This window comes from Acomys russatus, chromosome 1, assembly GCF_903995435.1.
Source record: "Acomys russatus chromosome 1, mAcoRus1.1, whole genome shotgun sequence".
In the NCBI taxonomy this organism is placed as follows: domain Eukaryota; kingdom Metazoa; phylum Chordata; class Mammalia; order Rodentia; family Muridae; genus Acomys; species Acomys russatus.
Window position 1 is genome coordinate 97190490 of NC_067137.1, and position 12445 is coordinate 97202934.

The 12445-nt window shown below is 40.3% G+C and overlaps 1 protein-coding gene across 1 annotated transcript in view; it reads right to left on the minus strand.

Moving 5' to 3' along the window:
* Sptlc2 (serine palmitoyltransferase long chain base subunit 2) overlaps positions 1-12445 on the minus strand; it is an 82976-nt gene that overhangs the window by 31537 nt on the left and 38994 nt on the right. The window contains exons 6-9 of the mRNA XM_051149720.1: positions 8405-8498; positions 4599-4704; positions 3375-3594; positions 127-253 (exon numbers count right to left, since the gene is read on the minus strand). Coding sequence (XP_051005677.1) covers positions 127-253; positions 3375-3594; positions 4599-4704; positions 8405-8498 — 547 coding nt within the window. The remainder of the gene's footprint in view (positions 1-126; positions 254-3374; positions 3595-4598; positions 4705-8404; positions 8499-12445) is intronic.

Genomic DNA, 12445 nt, shown 5'->3' on the forward strand with positions numbered 1-12445 from the left:
CAAAGCCTCACAGTGATGCCCTGTTGGAAGCTTGGCTCCTCATTTAGGGAAAAACCTCAACCAAAAGAGCACAGTTGGTTGCTAAGTTTTTACTAAGTTGGAAAGTGCTTCCTGAAAAAGACTTACCAAGACTGGTGCCATCCTGTCCCATGATGCACTTCATGGAGGTGATGATCTGCTCCATCACAGGTGGTGACATCGATGTGGCATACACAGCACTGTGAGAATGTGTGCGTAGGTAGTTTATCAGCTCCTGTGGAAGCACAGGCAGATACTGAGAGGCAGTTTCCACGCACAGAGTTATGCAAGCACGTCCTTCCGGGTGGTTCTGGACTCTTCCTTTCCACAGGCTGGAACAGGTACTAAGCTGAGACTCAAGGCCAGCTCATACTGTCGATATCACACCAATAACAAAGACAAAAACAAAGCGTTTCGTAGGGCAAATGGCTTTTCTATGCACACAATTCACAACAAGGGTGGCACAGACACCTAAACACAGAGAACACTGATGCAACGTATTCATCTCCTTCGTGCACTGATGGGTGTGCTGGCACCGTCTCTGGAACAATGCTCCTCTCTGTAACTGCCCTCCCTCATTGTCAACAGCTAGAAAGCAGCCACCACCTTCTCCATGACTTTTCATTTTGTGCTGTTTCTTCACTTTTTAGAAACTTTTCTTTGGTTCTTAGCAAAACCAATAAAATTGAAATTGTAATGATCAAATGTAGCATTTTGGCCTTAAACTTTCTGGAGCAAAGAAAACATTGTGTGATATTTACAACTCTGACAGGGCAAGTGTGAAGGCTCCTAATCCTGTAATGTGGAGGTGGGGTGGGGGATGGAGGTGGGGGGTGTAGGAGGCTCAAGAGGTCCAAGTCATCCTTGGCTATACACCAAGAACTCTAACAAACAAACAAGGTGGCCACATTTTCCTGACTTAAAGACCTCCACAACTTCCTGATCACGCCAGCACAGAAAGTCTAACTGAAGTTTGTTTCAAAGCTAACTTGGGAAAACTCTGCTTCTGGGGTGATTTGACTAGTCTAATATTTGCATCTATCCACCAAATACCTGTAAGGATTGAACAGCATGGCATCAAGGAGGGACAGAGGCTGTTATCAGGTCACAGATTCCTCTCTCTTTCACGTGGTGTCCTTTACAGTAACACCATCTTTCATGTAGAACTGGTCCATAACTGCTGGATCCAGCTCACTCATCATAATTCCCAGGGTTTGATCTGTCTGCTTGGCTGCCCAACACTGGCAAATGCAAAGTAGTAGTCAGAATTTATGTGCCCCCCATAACCCACTTAAGAAAACTGGACTACAAAATTCTATTTCTCTCTCGAAATTCTGGATGTAGGTACCCTTCACGAGAAGGCTTTGTGAAATTCTTATAAGAAGAAAAGAAGGTTTGAACTGAGTGATGTTCCTCAGGGAGGTGCAAGCAGGAAAACTAGCTGATACCACATGCCCTTAAAACAAAGCATGCCTTGCCGGAAAACTTGCTATTCTCAATGAGTGCACAGACTTCTTGCTTCCTGCTTATTAGCTTTGTCATTTAGTACTATATATCCTTCCAGAGTATTCTACTTATCACTTGGGGTAGTAAAACATCCTGAGATCCTGGAACTGTGCTATATTGCTGACAGAGACCAAACTGCTAGCAGCTTCTTGGTCCCTTAAAAAAAATTTTAGTTTCTCTTAGCATGAATCTATGAACAACCAACAACTAAAGAAAATCAATTAAACTACATCTCTTTCTCTCCTATTCTATGGGCTATGGTAGTTGTCTTACAAAATTTCAGGTTCCTTTAACTAATTTTATGTTAACTTTAAAAAAAATTAATAATAGAATGTGCTAGCTTGGCCAGGCGTGGTGGTGCACACCTTTAATCCCAGCACTCAGGAGGCAGAGGGAGATTGATACGAGTTCAAGGCCAGCCTGGTCTACAAAAAGTGAGTCCAGGACATCCAGGAGTTGTTACACAGAGAAACCTTGTCTGGAAAAACAAAAAACAAACAAGCAGAGAAAAACAGAAAACAAAACAACACAACAACAAAAACCCCCAAAACTCAAACACCTGCCCCCTAGCACCACCCCCGACAATAAAATAAAATGCGTTAGCTTTTGTTACTGTTTTGAATTAATGCTGAACATGTCTGCTGGCAGTAGAGGCAAATATAATTCTGTCTCTCTTGCCAGGCACTGTGGTAGCCCTGGGCTTTCCATTAGGGCAGGGAAAGCACTAGCTAACGACACCAGCCACACTGTATACATGGAGAATGACTACTCTTTAATGCTCCAATTGTTTAGTTTTAAGAAGAAATCAAGAGGATTTTTGAGCCTGCCATGCACTTCTCGATGATGTTATAGCAAGTTTTTCTTTTCTGTGACACTGAGAGTCAAATTAAGGGCAGCACACATGCTGGGCCAGCTCTTTACTACTGAGCTACAGGCCTGGCTCAAGTAATATAAAATATAAGCCACATTCCATCATAGTCACCTTTGTAAAGCATATAATTCAATGGATTTTGGCATAGTCAGAACCTTACCATTATTTAATTTTAGAACAGTTTCATAATCCTATAAGAAAACATGGTACTCATTAGCAGTTACTTTCCATTTTCCCTTCTCCTTAATCCCTGGCAACTTCCAAATCTATATTCTGTTTCCATATCTATTCTCTAAAAAACCATCACACAACATGACCCTCTTGTGATTCACTTCAGCTAACATGTCTGCAAAATGTATCCGTGTTGTAGCATAAGCACACATCATTTTAAGACCAGCACATTACAAACCTGCCATACTTATTTACTGATAAGGAAACTAAAAAGTTAAAAATATTTTCTCAAGAGATTACAAAGCCCAGACACATTCAAATGCAGTGTCCATGATTTTACGTGTATTCTTAACTGCCTTAGAGGCCATACATAAAGCTAAAAAATAAGACGCTTTGCAGTGTCTTAGATCTAACAAAACCTCTTGTTTTTCGTGCATTACGATCTTCCATTCCCGCTGGCTGCTGTGACAATCCTTTGAAAGTGTGAGCATAACTCAAACCCTGAACAGAAGACTGTGGCAAACAGGAAGCACCACTGTGTGTTCTTTTACAAAAGAGTATTCTATATCTCAGACCAGAATGTAGTTGAGAAAGAAGCTCAAATGAGCAAACAACAAACAATGAACAGAGCAGTCTTTAGCTCAGTGAGAGCCATCAGAGTCACTCCCCGGGCATCTGAGGTAGGAGGTCCACCAGCACTAAACATGAGCCACAAGAACATCCAAGATTGCCATATCCCAGTTCAAGACCCCATCTACTAGACAGCCTTTCTCAATCTCTAACTGGCCACTCTAGAGGCTTGTTTTACCTTCTTGCCTCCAATGTATCCTCCTGAAGCACCGAAGCTCTTTGTGAATGTTCCCATCATAACATCTACATCCTCAGGATCCAAGCCAAAGTAGTCTACCACGCCTCGTCCTGAAGGACCAAGGGCCCCGATGCTGTGTGCCTCGTCCAGATACAAGTACGCCTTGTACTTCTTCTTGAGAGCAATCACTTCAGGAAGGCGAACAATAGACCCCTCCATGCTATCAAAACAGGATTTAAAACACACACACACAGTTTTAAACTCTCAAAATTAGCCATTGGGTACTTTATTTTTAATGTTTTGAGGTTATTGCTTTTCAACAAGTCTGAAAATTCCACTTCTGGTTTTAAATGAAGTTATGTGGTATACTACTTGGCTGGAATAGGAGAGGTTGACATTATAACTGGTTTTATTTCACAACAGAAAGAATTAAAGTTACAGCAGATGGTTTGTTTTCTGGGGCTAGGGGTTAAAGCTGGGGCCTTGCATATGCTAGGGGAACACTCTACCACCTAGTCATATCCCCAGGCCACAAGTTCTTCTAAATCTGAAGTTACAAGAAACATTAGGCTTTGCATTCCTTATACATGCCTTGAGTTCCTGCCCAGGGCTTCCCCCAATAGACTGTGGCATAGGATATGCAAGCCAAATAAACCATTTTTTGTCCAGACTGTTTTTGGTCATGGCCTTTATCACAGCAATAAAAACCTAAGTAAGACAGGCTGTCCATATTAACAAAAGGAAAACGTATCTGAGATTAAAAATATGGCCTGAGTGAAGGAATGTGCCTGTAAATCTTAGTACCCGAGGCAGAGAGTCAGGAGTTCAAGGTCAGTGTGGGATACATGAGGCCATATCTTAAAAAATAAAAAGTAACTTGTTTTATTTATTTTGATGTTAATTTGTTTTGTGTGAGACTGGAGACTGAACTGAGGGTGGGCCTCAAATAGATGGTTCACCTGTCTCAGCCTCCAGCTTTGTAATTTGCATTTAATAAAGTAGACTCTTTATGTGTAAGCTTTTCATAAACAGTAGAAAATGACCTCACTAAGAAGGACCTGGAGGCTTTGTGCTCCATGCAGCCCCTGACTCCCAAGTGTTTTTAACAAATTACAAACCCTGTTTCCTTAGTTTCCAGAGGGGGTTGGTCTGCCAGCCCTTCATAACTTTGTCTAACTTTGCAGGCTTAGGCCAGAGTTAAGGCAGTAGAGAAAGATTACTTACCTATATATGCCTTCCACAAGGATTAAGATTTTCTTCCAGGGCCTTCTTGTCCGAGGCTGACCATAAACAATGGCATCTTTCAAAAGCTTCTCCAAGCTTTGCATGTCTATGGAACAAAGAAAGAATTCAGTCCTAAATCATCTTTTTCCTAACAGTATTAGAAAAATGTGAATATACATGTCTTACTCAAAATAATGTCTCAGACAGCAAAGGACACAAACATAATTAGAGTTGAGCAGAAAAGAGAAGTGAATTATTCCCACCTTACTTGACATCTAAATGAGACAAATGTTCAAAGCTATCAATAAGATTAAATGACTGGTAAATCACTGCTTCAGTTGTTAGGCAAAAATGCCTACTGTTTTACGTTAAATTCTCTGCTATTGAGTCAGCTTTTCTTTCTTTTTTAAATTAAACTGCAGTTCTAAATGATTCATTCAGAAATAACTGTATAAAGACCAAGCATGAGCCAGCCACAGTGGCCCACACCTGTAATCCCAGCACTTGGGAGGCAGAAGCAGGGAGATCTCCGTGAGTTCAAGACCAGTCTGTTCTACAAAGTGAGTCCAAGACAGCTAAGGCTGCACAGAAAACCTTTGACTCTGTGTTCTTTATTGTTTATCATTGAAAGAGGAGATCAAACTGGCCAACTTTGTCCTGTTTATTATTCAGACTTTGAAGCCGGTGTGATGGCGCACACCTTTAGTCTCAGTACTCGGAAGGCAGGGGCAGGCAGATCTCTGTGAGTTCGAGGCCAGCCTGGCCTACAAAATGAGTCCAAGCTGGCCTCAAACTTACAGACATCCACTTGCCTCTGCCTCTATAAAGATCCACTTGCCTCTGCTATAATTAAGGGCATGAGTCACTATGTGCTACCACTGCCTGTCTTTAATGGTATTTTGATGAATCAAAATAGCAAGACATTTAGATAAAAATGGTAACATAAAAGGACCCATAATAATATAAATTTTGTTTTCAGCAATATTGGATTTATAATCCAATAATGAAATCTGAAATGAGAGCCAAGTGGATCTCTGAGTTTGAGGCCAGCCTGGTCTACAGACTGGGTTCCAGGACAGCCAGGGCTACACAGAGAAACCCTATCTTGAAAATCCAAAAGACAATACAAAAAGCTCCTAATATCAATAAAAATATATCATCTTAAAAATGAGACCCAGCTTAAAGAAGTATATAAAATACAATAGCGGCATTAAGGAAAAAAATCACTCTACACAGTAAAAAGAAAAATCCAAAATATTGTGTCCTTATTAGATTCAGAAAGATTTAAAATGATATATAACAGGCTACTGGCCAGTGAGTATAAGCAGTGAGTACATGTTGATTATATGTATAATACAATTTGGAAAGGTATTAAAAACATGTACCCTTTTTCATTCACTAGGCACTCCAGAGCTGCTGTACAGGAATCAGACAATTGTGCAAATATGTGAGTGTCGTGCTGGTTCTAGTTTAAAAAAAAAAATTAGAAAGGATTTAAGATCCAAACAAAGAAGCTGACTAACATTAAAGGATGAGAAAGAGTCACACGTATGGACAAGAGGTTCACACTGTGTATGGTTAAGTTTCACAACAATGAAAAGGTCTCAAATGACATACAAGAAAACACTGTCTCAGTCTCATGTTGGCATAATGTTCTTATGGACTGTGTATAGTTTACCCTGTTCATTCAAATGCTGATTTCTCCACCCCACTATCTGGTTTCAAGGGTCATGGCACTGTGATGTTTATTTTATCTATCTCCTGTCTCTAGTTTGTATAAACATGTCCATGTTCTCTGTATTGCCAATAAAAGCCAACTAGCCAATGCTGAACAATAACAGAGACATCCTGGTCCACTGAGGGGAGGAGAAAGAGCAGGAAGGACAGGATGGAGCCAGTGGAGAGGACCAGGAAACATCAGCAGCAACGAACCTAGGATACGAGTAAAAAGCAAGTATAATGTGGGAAATCTGAATGGGAGGAAACAACACTAGCTTGGAGGTTTAGGATAAGGTAATTATTACACAGCACTATGCTATAGGTTAATTACATAGATCCTAGTCTCTCTGTGTAGTTATTTAGGTACAAAGCTGGTTAAAGAGTAATGGCTGATTATACTAAAATTATAAATCAATATTAACAATCATTTCAACAGTCTCATTGTAGATCATTTTGCCTAAGATAAAGCAAAAAAGAAGGAAGTTATTGCCATCCAATCCTTCCCCTCCAGAGGTACAGACCTAATAATTGGCATATATTATTCTACAATTTCATCTACGCACATTTTGGCAAGAGAAGATATTAAACACACAGCTGGATGATCTTTCTCCCTATGTATGTTTTAAATTATGAAAACTATGATTTTCCTTATAAATTATTATTTAACAGTGCACAAAGATATTTCACTTAGAGAACAAGTTTTGCCATCTCTGTGCATTACTGTACCTCAACATTTGTCTATTGTACTTTTACTATACATCTATGAATATATGTATGTGCTACATGTATATGTTGTGCGTATACACACATGTACGCAAACATATCTATAGAGGCCAGAGATTGATGCCATGTCTCCTCCTCAATCATACTGCACCTTACTTTTTGAGATATGGTCTTTCCTCACTAATTCAGCTAGGCTGGCTAGCCCCAAAGGTCTTCTCGTCTCCATCTCCCAGTGCTGAATCCCAGGCATGAGCTGCCACAGCCATCTCTCTGTAAGAGTGCTGGGGATCTGGGTCAAGTTTTCACATTTCTGTGGCAGATACCTTACAGAATGAGCCATCTCCCTGAACCCTGTCTGTTGTGCCTTTTTTTTTAAAGTGAAGATTTTTTATTGTGTGTTTCTGCATATGAGTGCAAGTATCTGTAAAGGTCAGAAGAGGGTGCAGAGCCCCTAGATCTAGAGTCACACATAGTTGTGAGCTGCCTTAAGTGGGTATTGGGAATAACTCAGGTCCTCTGCAAAGTTGTGCACACTCTTTAACCACTGAGCTATCTTTCCAGTACCAAACTTCTTTAAAGTGTGCGTGTGCGTGTGCATGTGTGTATGTATGTGATTGGGGTGTCGGGGAGACTCATGCTATCCAGCTTGTGTAGCAAGCTCTTTGGCCTCGAACTTAGAGAGATCCACCTGCCACTGCCTCCCGAGTGCTGGGATTAAAGCCAGTGCTACCACGCCCAGCCCAGTAAATGTATTAGAACAGAGATTTGTAAACGAGGAAATGAGATGGAAAACTTGAAAGTCAAATCAAAGGTAGACAGTATAAATTGCAGAAAGGAACCCCTTCCCATATATTCTATTCATTCATTCATAGATAGATAGACAGAGATACATATGCACATGCTCAGGATGACCTCAAATTAAAAACCCTCTAGCTCCAGCCTATCAAGTGCTAGAATCACAAGCACATGCCACCACACTCTGCTTTTTTTTTTTTTACATGTTTATTTATTTTTTCATTTTATGTGTATTGGTGTTTTGCCTGCATCTGTCTGTGTGGAGTTACAGACAGTTGTGAGCTGCCATGTGGGTGCTGGCACTGAATCTCTAAAAGAGTAGCCAGTGCTCTGATCTGCTGAGCCATCTCTCCAGCCTATTTTTCTTTCTTTGTTTTTAATGTTACACATTTTCCTTTTATTTCATTAAAGAGAGCATCTTTTAAGAAGATTGGACCAGAAGAACATTTTAAATCTTCTACTTCAGCTGCATTGTACTTTCTATTATTAATGTAACTTATGTAATCACACCACTGTTCCCAAAGAGTATCGAACACTGCAGCCAATGGCAAAGCCTGGAACTAACTCACTGTTGTGTTTGAAGATTCGAATGGTTGCTCCTGACAGTCTGGCTCCTAGAACCAGTGACGCATGGTTCAGCTCATCACTCAGAATCAGGCAACCCTGCAAAATCACAAGCACAGGAAGGTACAATGCTAACAAATATTGGTGATAACTGTTTTTCAAAGACGCGCTAGAAGCAGATGCAGAGTCCTAGCCTATATATAATAGTTTCTTCACCCTGTCAAGTTAATATCCAGATATAGAGCAACAGGTTCTTACTTACTTATAGCCTAAAAGGTTCTCTTATCTTTGACTTGAGAGAATTCTGATGTGTTATTTTGTGAGAAAGGGCAGCTGTAGAAAAGGTGCTTTTCCTCTCACATTAACATGTCTTGAGTTCAAGAAAGGACCTACTTATAAATCCCAAACCACATAGCATGCAGAATGTGGTTTAGCCTCTTAAGCTCTCTGAACACATACGTTAAGCAGTGCAAAGCCCGATACTGCTGGTGCTTTACTCTCCCAGCCTCTTCCTCTCCCATCTCTCATGGGACCCTGATAAAACAAACACAGAAACAGGTTTTTATCTTTCAAAATTGGCCCCAGCAGGGGCTGAGGGTATGAAGCTCAGTGGTAGAGAGCATTTGTCTAGCATGTACAAGGGTTGTATCCTCGTACAATAGATAAATAAATGAAGGAATGAATGAATAAATAAAGTAAATTTCCATATGAAAATCATCTCAAAATACCTCAATGGCCAAAACAAAAACAAGTTAAGTAACAAAAAACAGGTACTCACAGCCGGATATGGGTGGCACAGGCCTTTAACAGAGGTCTTGTGTGGCAGAGGCAGGTGGATCTCTGAGTTTGAGGCCAGCCTAGTCTACAAAGTGAATCCCAGGACTGCCAGAGCTGTCCTGGTTTTGAGAAACACAAGTAAAACAACTTCCAATAATAAATTTAAACGAAAAGAGGTACTAATATTGTATAATTATACAAATAATGAGATACTCATGAGTCCATACTCATATAAAACGGAGAAGAAACCCTTCTTCCACAAAACTCCAATAAATAAATATAAAAGGAATGAAAAAAATTGAAGAATACCAAAGCTTAACTGTCATTGGCTATACAAATCCACACTAAAATAAATGTATGAAAGTTTAATTTAAAAAATACTATTTATAGGCCAGGTGTGGTGGCACACACCTTTAATCCCAGCACTTGGGAGGCAGAGGCAGGTGGATCACTATGAGTTCGAGGCCAGCTGGCCTACAAAGAAAGTCCAGGTCAGGCAAGGGTACACAGAGAGACCCTGTCTCGAAAAACAAAAAACAAAAAACAAACAAACAAAACTTTATGTTGGACAGTGATGGTGCACACCTTTAATCCCAGCACTTGGGAGGCAGAGGCAGGTGGATTGCTGTGAGTTCAAAGCCAGCCTGGTCTACAAAACAAGTCAAGGACAGCCAAGGCTATACAGAGAAACCCTGTCTGGAAAAGAAAACCAAAACCAAAACCAAAACCAAAACCAAACAAAAACCACTACCACCACCAACAACATAAAAAACCCAAAACAAAACAAAACAAAACAAACAAACAAACAAACAAACAAAAAAAAAACTCTGGGAGAAGACGGGTAGGATCTCAGAGTAATCAGTCTGTACTTAGCAGGCCTGGCTCTAGTGTACTTTAAAAATATTCTCTCAACAGACATAATTCAATTTCTTCTCTTTCCAGATAATTTATTTTTCAGGCAAAATCTGCAAAGCTGTTTTTTCAGATCCTCTAGTCAACATTTTTAAGTATCAGTTTGGCTTTTTCTTATAATCTACTGTCAGTTTCTATTACATCATTGGTTCCAAAATAAAGTTAATGTGAAATGCTAGGAGGTAACATCTAGGAGTATACCCGTTAGGCAGTATGTTAAGGAGTTTTAAGGCATATAACATCTGAAGGAGAGCTATTATCACACTCAGTTTCCTGAGAAAGTCATTCTTATCCAAGCACAGGCACAAGAAGGACTCAGCACACAGGCCTGGATTTTAGAGTGTGTGGTGTATCATCCTTGAACAGTCTACCAACTCAAAGAGATTCAGCATCACAAAGCATTACCCTCGTTAAGAGATCAGGTAACAGCCGCTACAATTTAACTATACTATGCCATAATTAAGAAAATTTATCTTTAAGGTAGTGCCTCTCATGTTAATACAGGAAAAGTCTAAACAATGATTTGTTAGCATTTATAAGCACATAGGGAGATGCAAAGTGAGGTCATTTAATCTTCTAGAGTAGAAAACCCTAAGAAAGTCTGAGTCAGAATTTCAGGTTTATATTGCCAAAATGCATAATAGCAGTGGACTGTAATCAATGTAAGGAAATACATACTGTATCTTCCAAAGAACTTTCCCATGCTATACAAGCTGCTGAACACACTTTGTTCTAACACATCCTTCTTATCCTTTAAGTCCATCGGATGTACAGAGTCCCTTCTTTTACTCCTGCCACTAGTAACTTGGCCTCCTCTCTTTTTATCCTGATGGATCTAGTTACATTTGGATTTTTTTGTTTTATTTCTGACCTTTTTGAGACAGGTGTGTGTGTGTGTGTGTGTCTGTGTTTGTAGCTTTGGCTGTCTGGACTCGCTTTGTAGACCAGACTGGCCTCAAACTCAGAGATCCATCTGCCTGCCTCTGCCTCCTTGAGCGCTGGGACTACAGGTGTGCGCCACTGTGCCTGGTTCCGGCTCTAGGATTTTTTTTTTTTTGAGACAGGGTTTTTCTGTGTAACGGCCGTAGCTGTCCTAGACTCAAAGATGCACCTGCCTCTGACTCCCAAGTGATGGGATTAAAAGTGTGCACCACCAGGCATAGCAAAATGTGTAGCCCAGGCTAGCCTCGAACTCTCTGCCTCAGCCTCCTTCAGCAAAGCCTACTGGCATGCACCACCACAACCAGCATGATTTCTTAAGCTGGAAAAGCTCCCTCTTCCCCAAATAAGCATTTACTATACACCGAGTGTGTAACTCAGGGAGAAGGCACATCCAATCAACTCTAACCACATTTAGTGTTATATAGGTCTGACTGTATATTGTTTTAGCTTTATCCTGTAATTTGTGATGTTACATTTTATTGACTACTTTTTGTTTTGCCTTTTTTCCCACTTTGATTTAACTTCCAAAATCTGTGTGAATAATTTCTGATTAAACTTCACTGTGGCCAAAAAGCATACTTTAGTAATTTTAATATTTCAAAATATATTAAAATTTATTTAAACTCTAATAAAAAAACGATGGCCTGTTAGCTAAGGCAGGAAATAAGGAGGTTGGAGGGCGGGGGGAACGGACTCTGGGAGTTAGTCAGAGGGAGAAGATTTGCCCAGGATTCTGAAGAAGGTGGACGTATGAAACAGGGCAGAGGTAGCCAGCCTCATGGCAGAACTTAGACTAGAATAAACAGGATATTAGGTATAAGCAGGCCAGGGAACATGCCTAGCTACATTGGCCTAGGCCTTTGTAAATATATTTAAGCCTTAGAGTTGTTATTTTGGGAGCTGGGGTGAGGGAGTTTACAATGTATCCTGGGAAATAACATTCTGCTGCTGCTGGGAAGTGTTTGCTAGGTGTCTAGGAGGTTGGCAAGTTGACAGTGTTTTCTCAGGGTTCTGTACCCTAGTAGTTCTGTTCCAGAACACTAACTGTAGTGCTTTCTCTACTCTCCTCTGAGTTTCATCAGTTCTGCTTCCTGTTATCAGGTCCCTAATACATCTTGATTAATCAATTCTTTGCATTATCCCATATTCTTTATCTTCACAATATTCCTTGGTCTTTATCATCAATACAGTAACTTCAAATTTTTTATTAGTTTGCATGCTACATCTTCTTCATCTTTTTTTTCCCCCTTTAAAGGCTAGGGATCAAACCAAGGATATGTACATGCTAAGCAAGCAATCTACCACTGACTTGCAATCTCAGACATTCTTCATCCAGTTATTTCTGACTCAGTCCCGGCTCCTCATCTCTATGTTGATCTCAATTCCCTGGGTTTGAGAAGTCTTCTTGCTTCAAG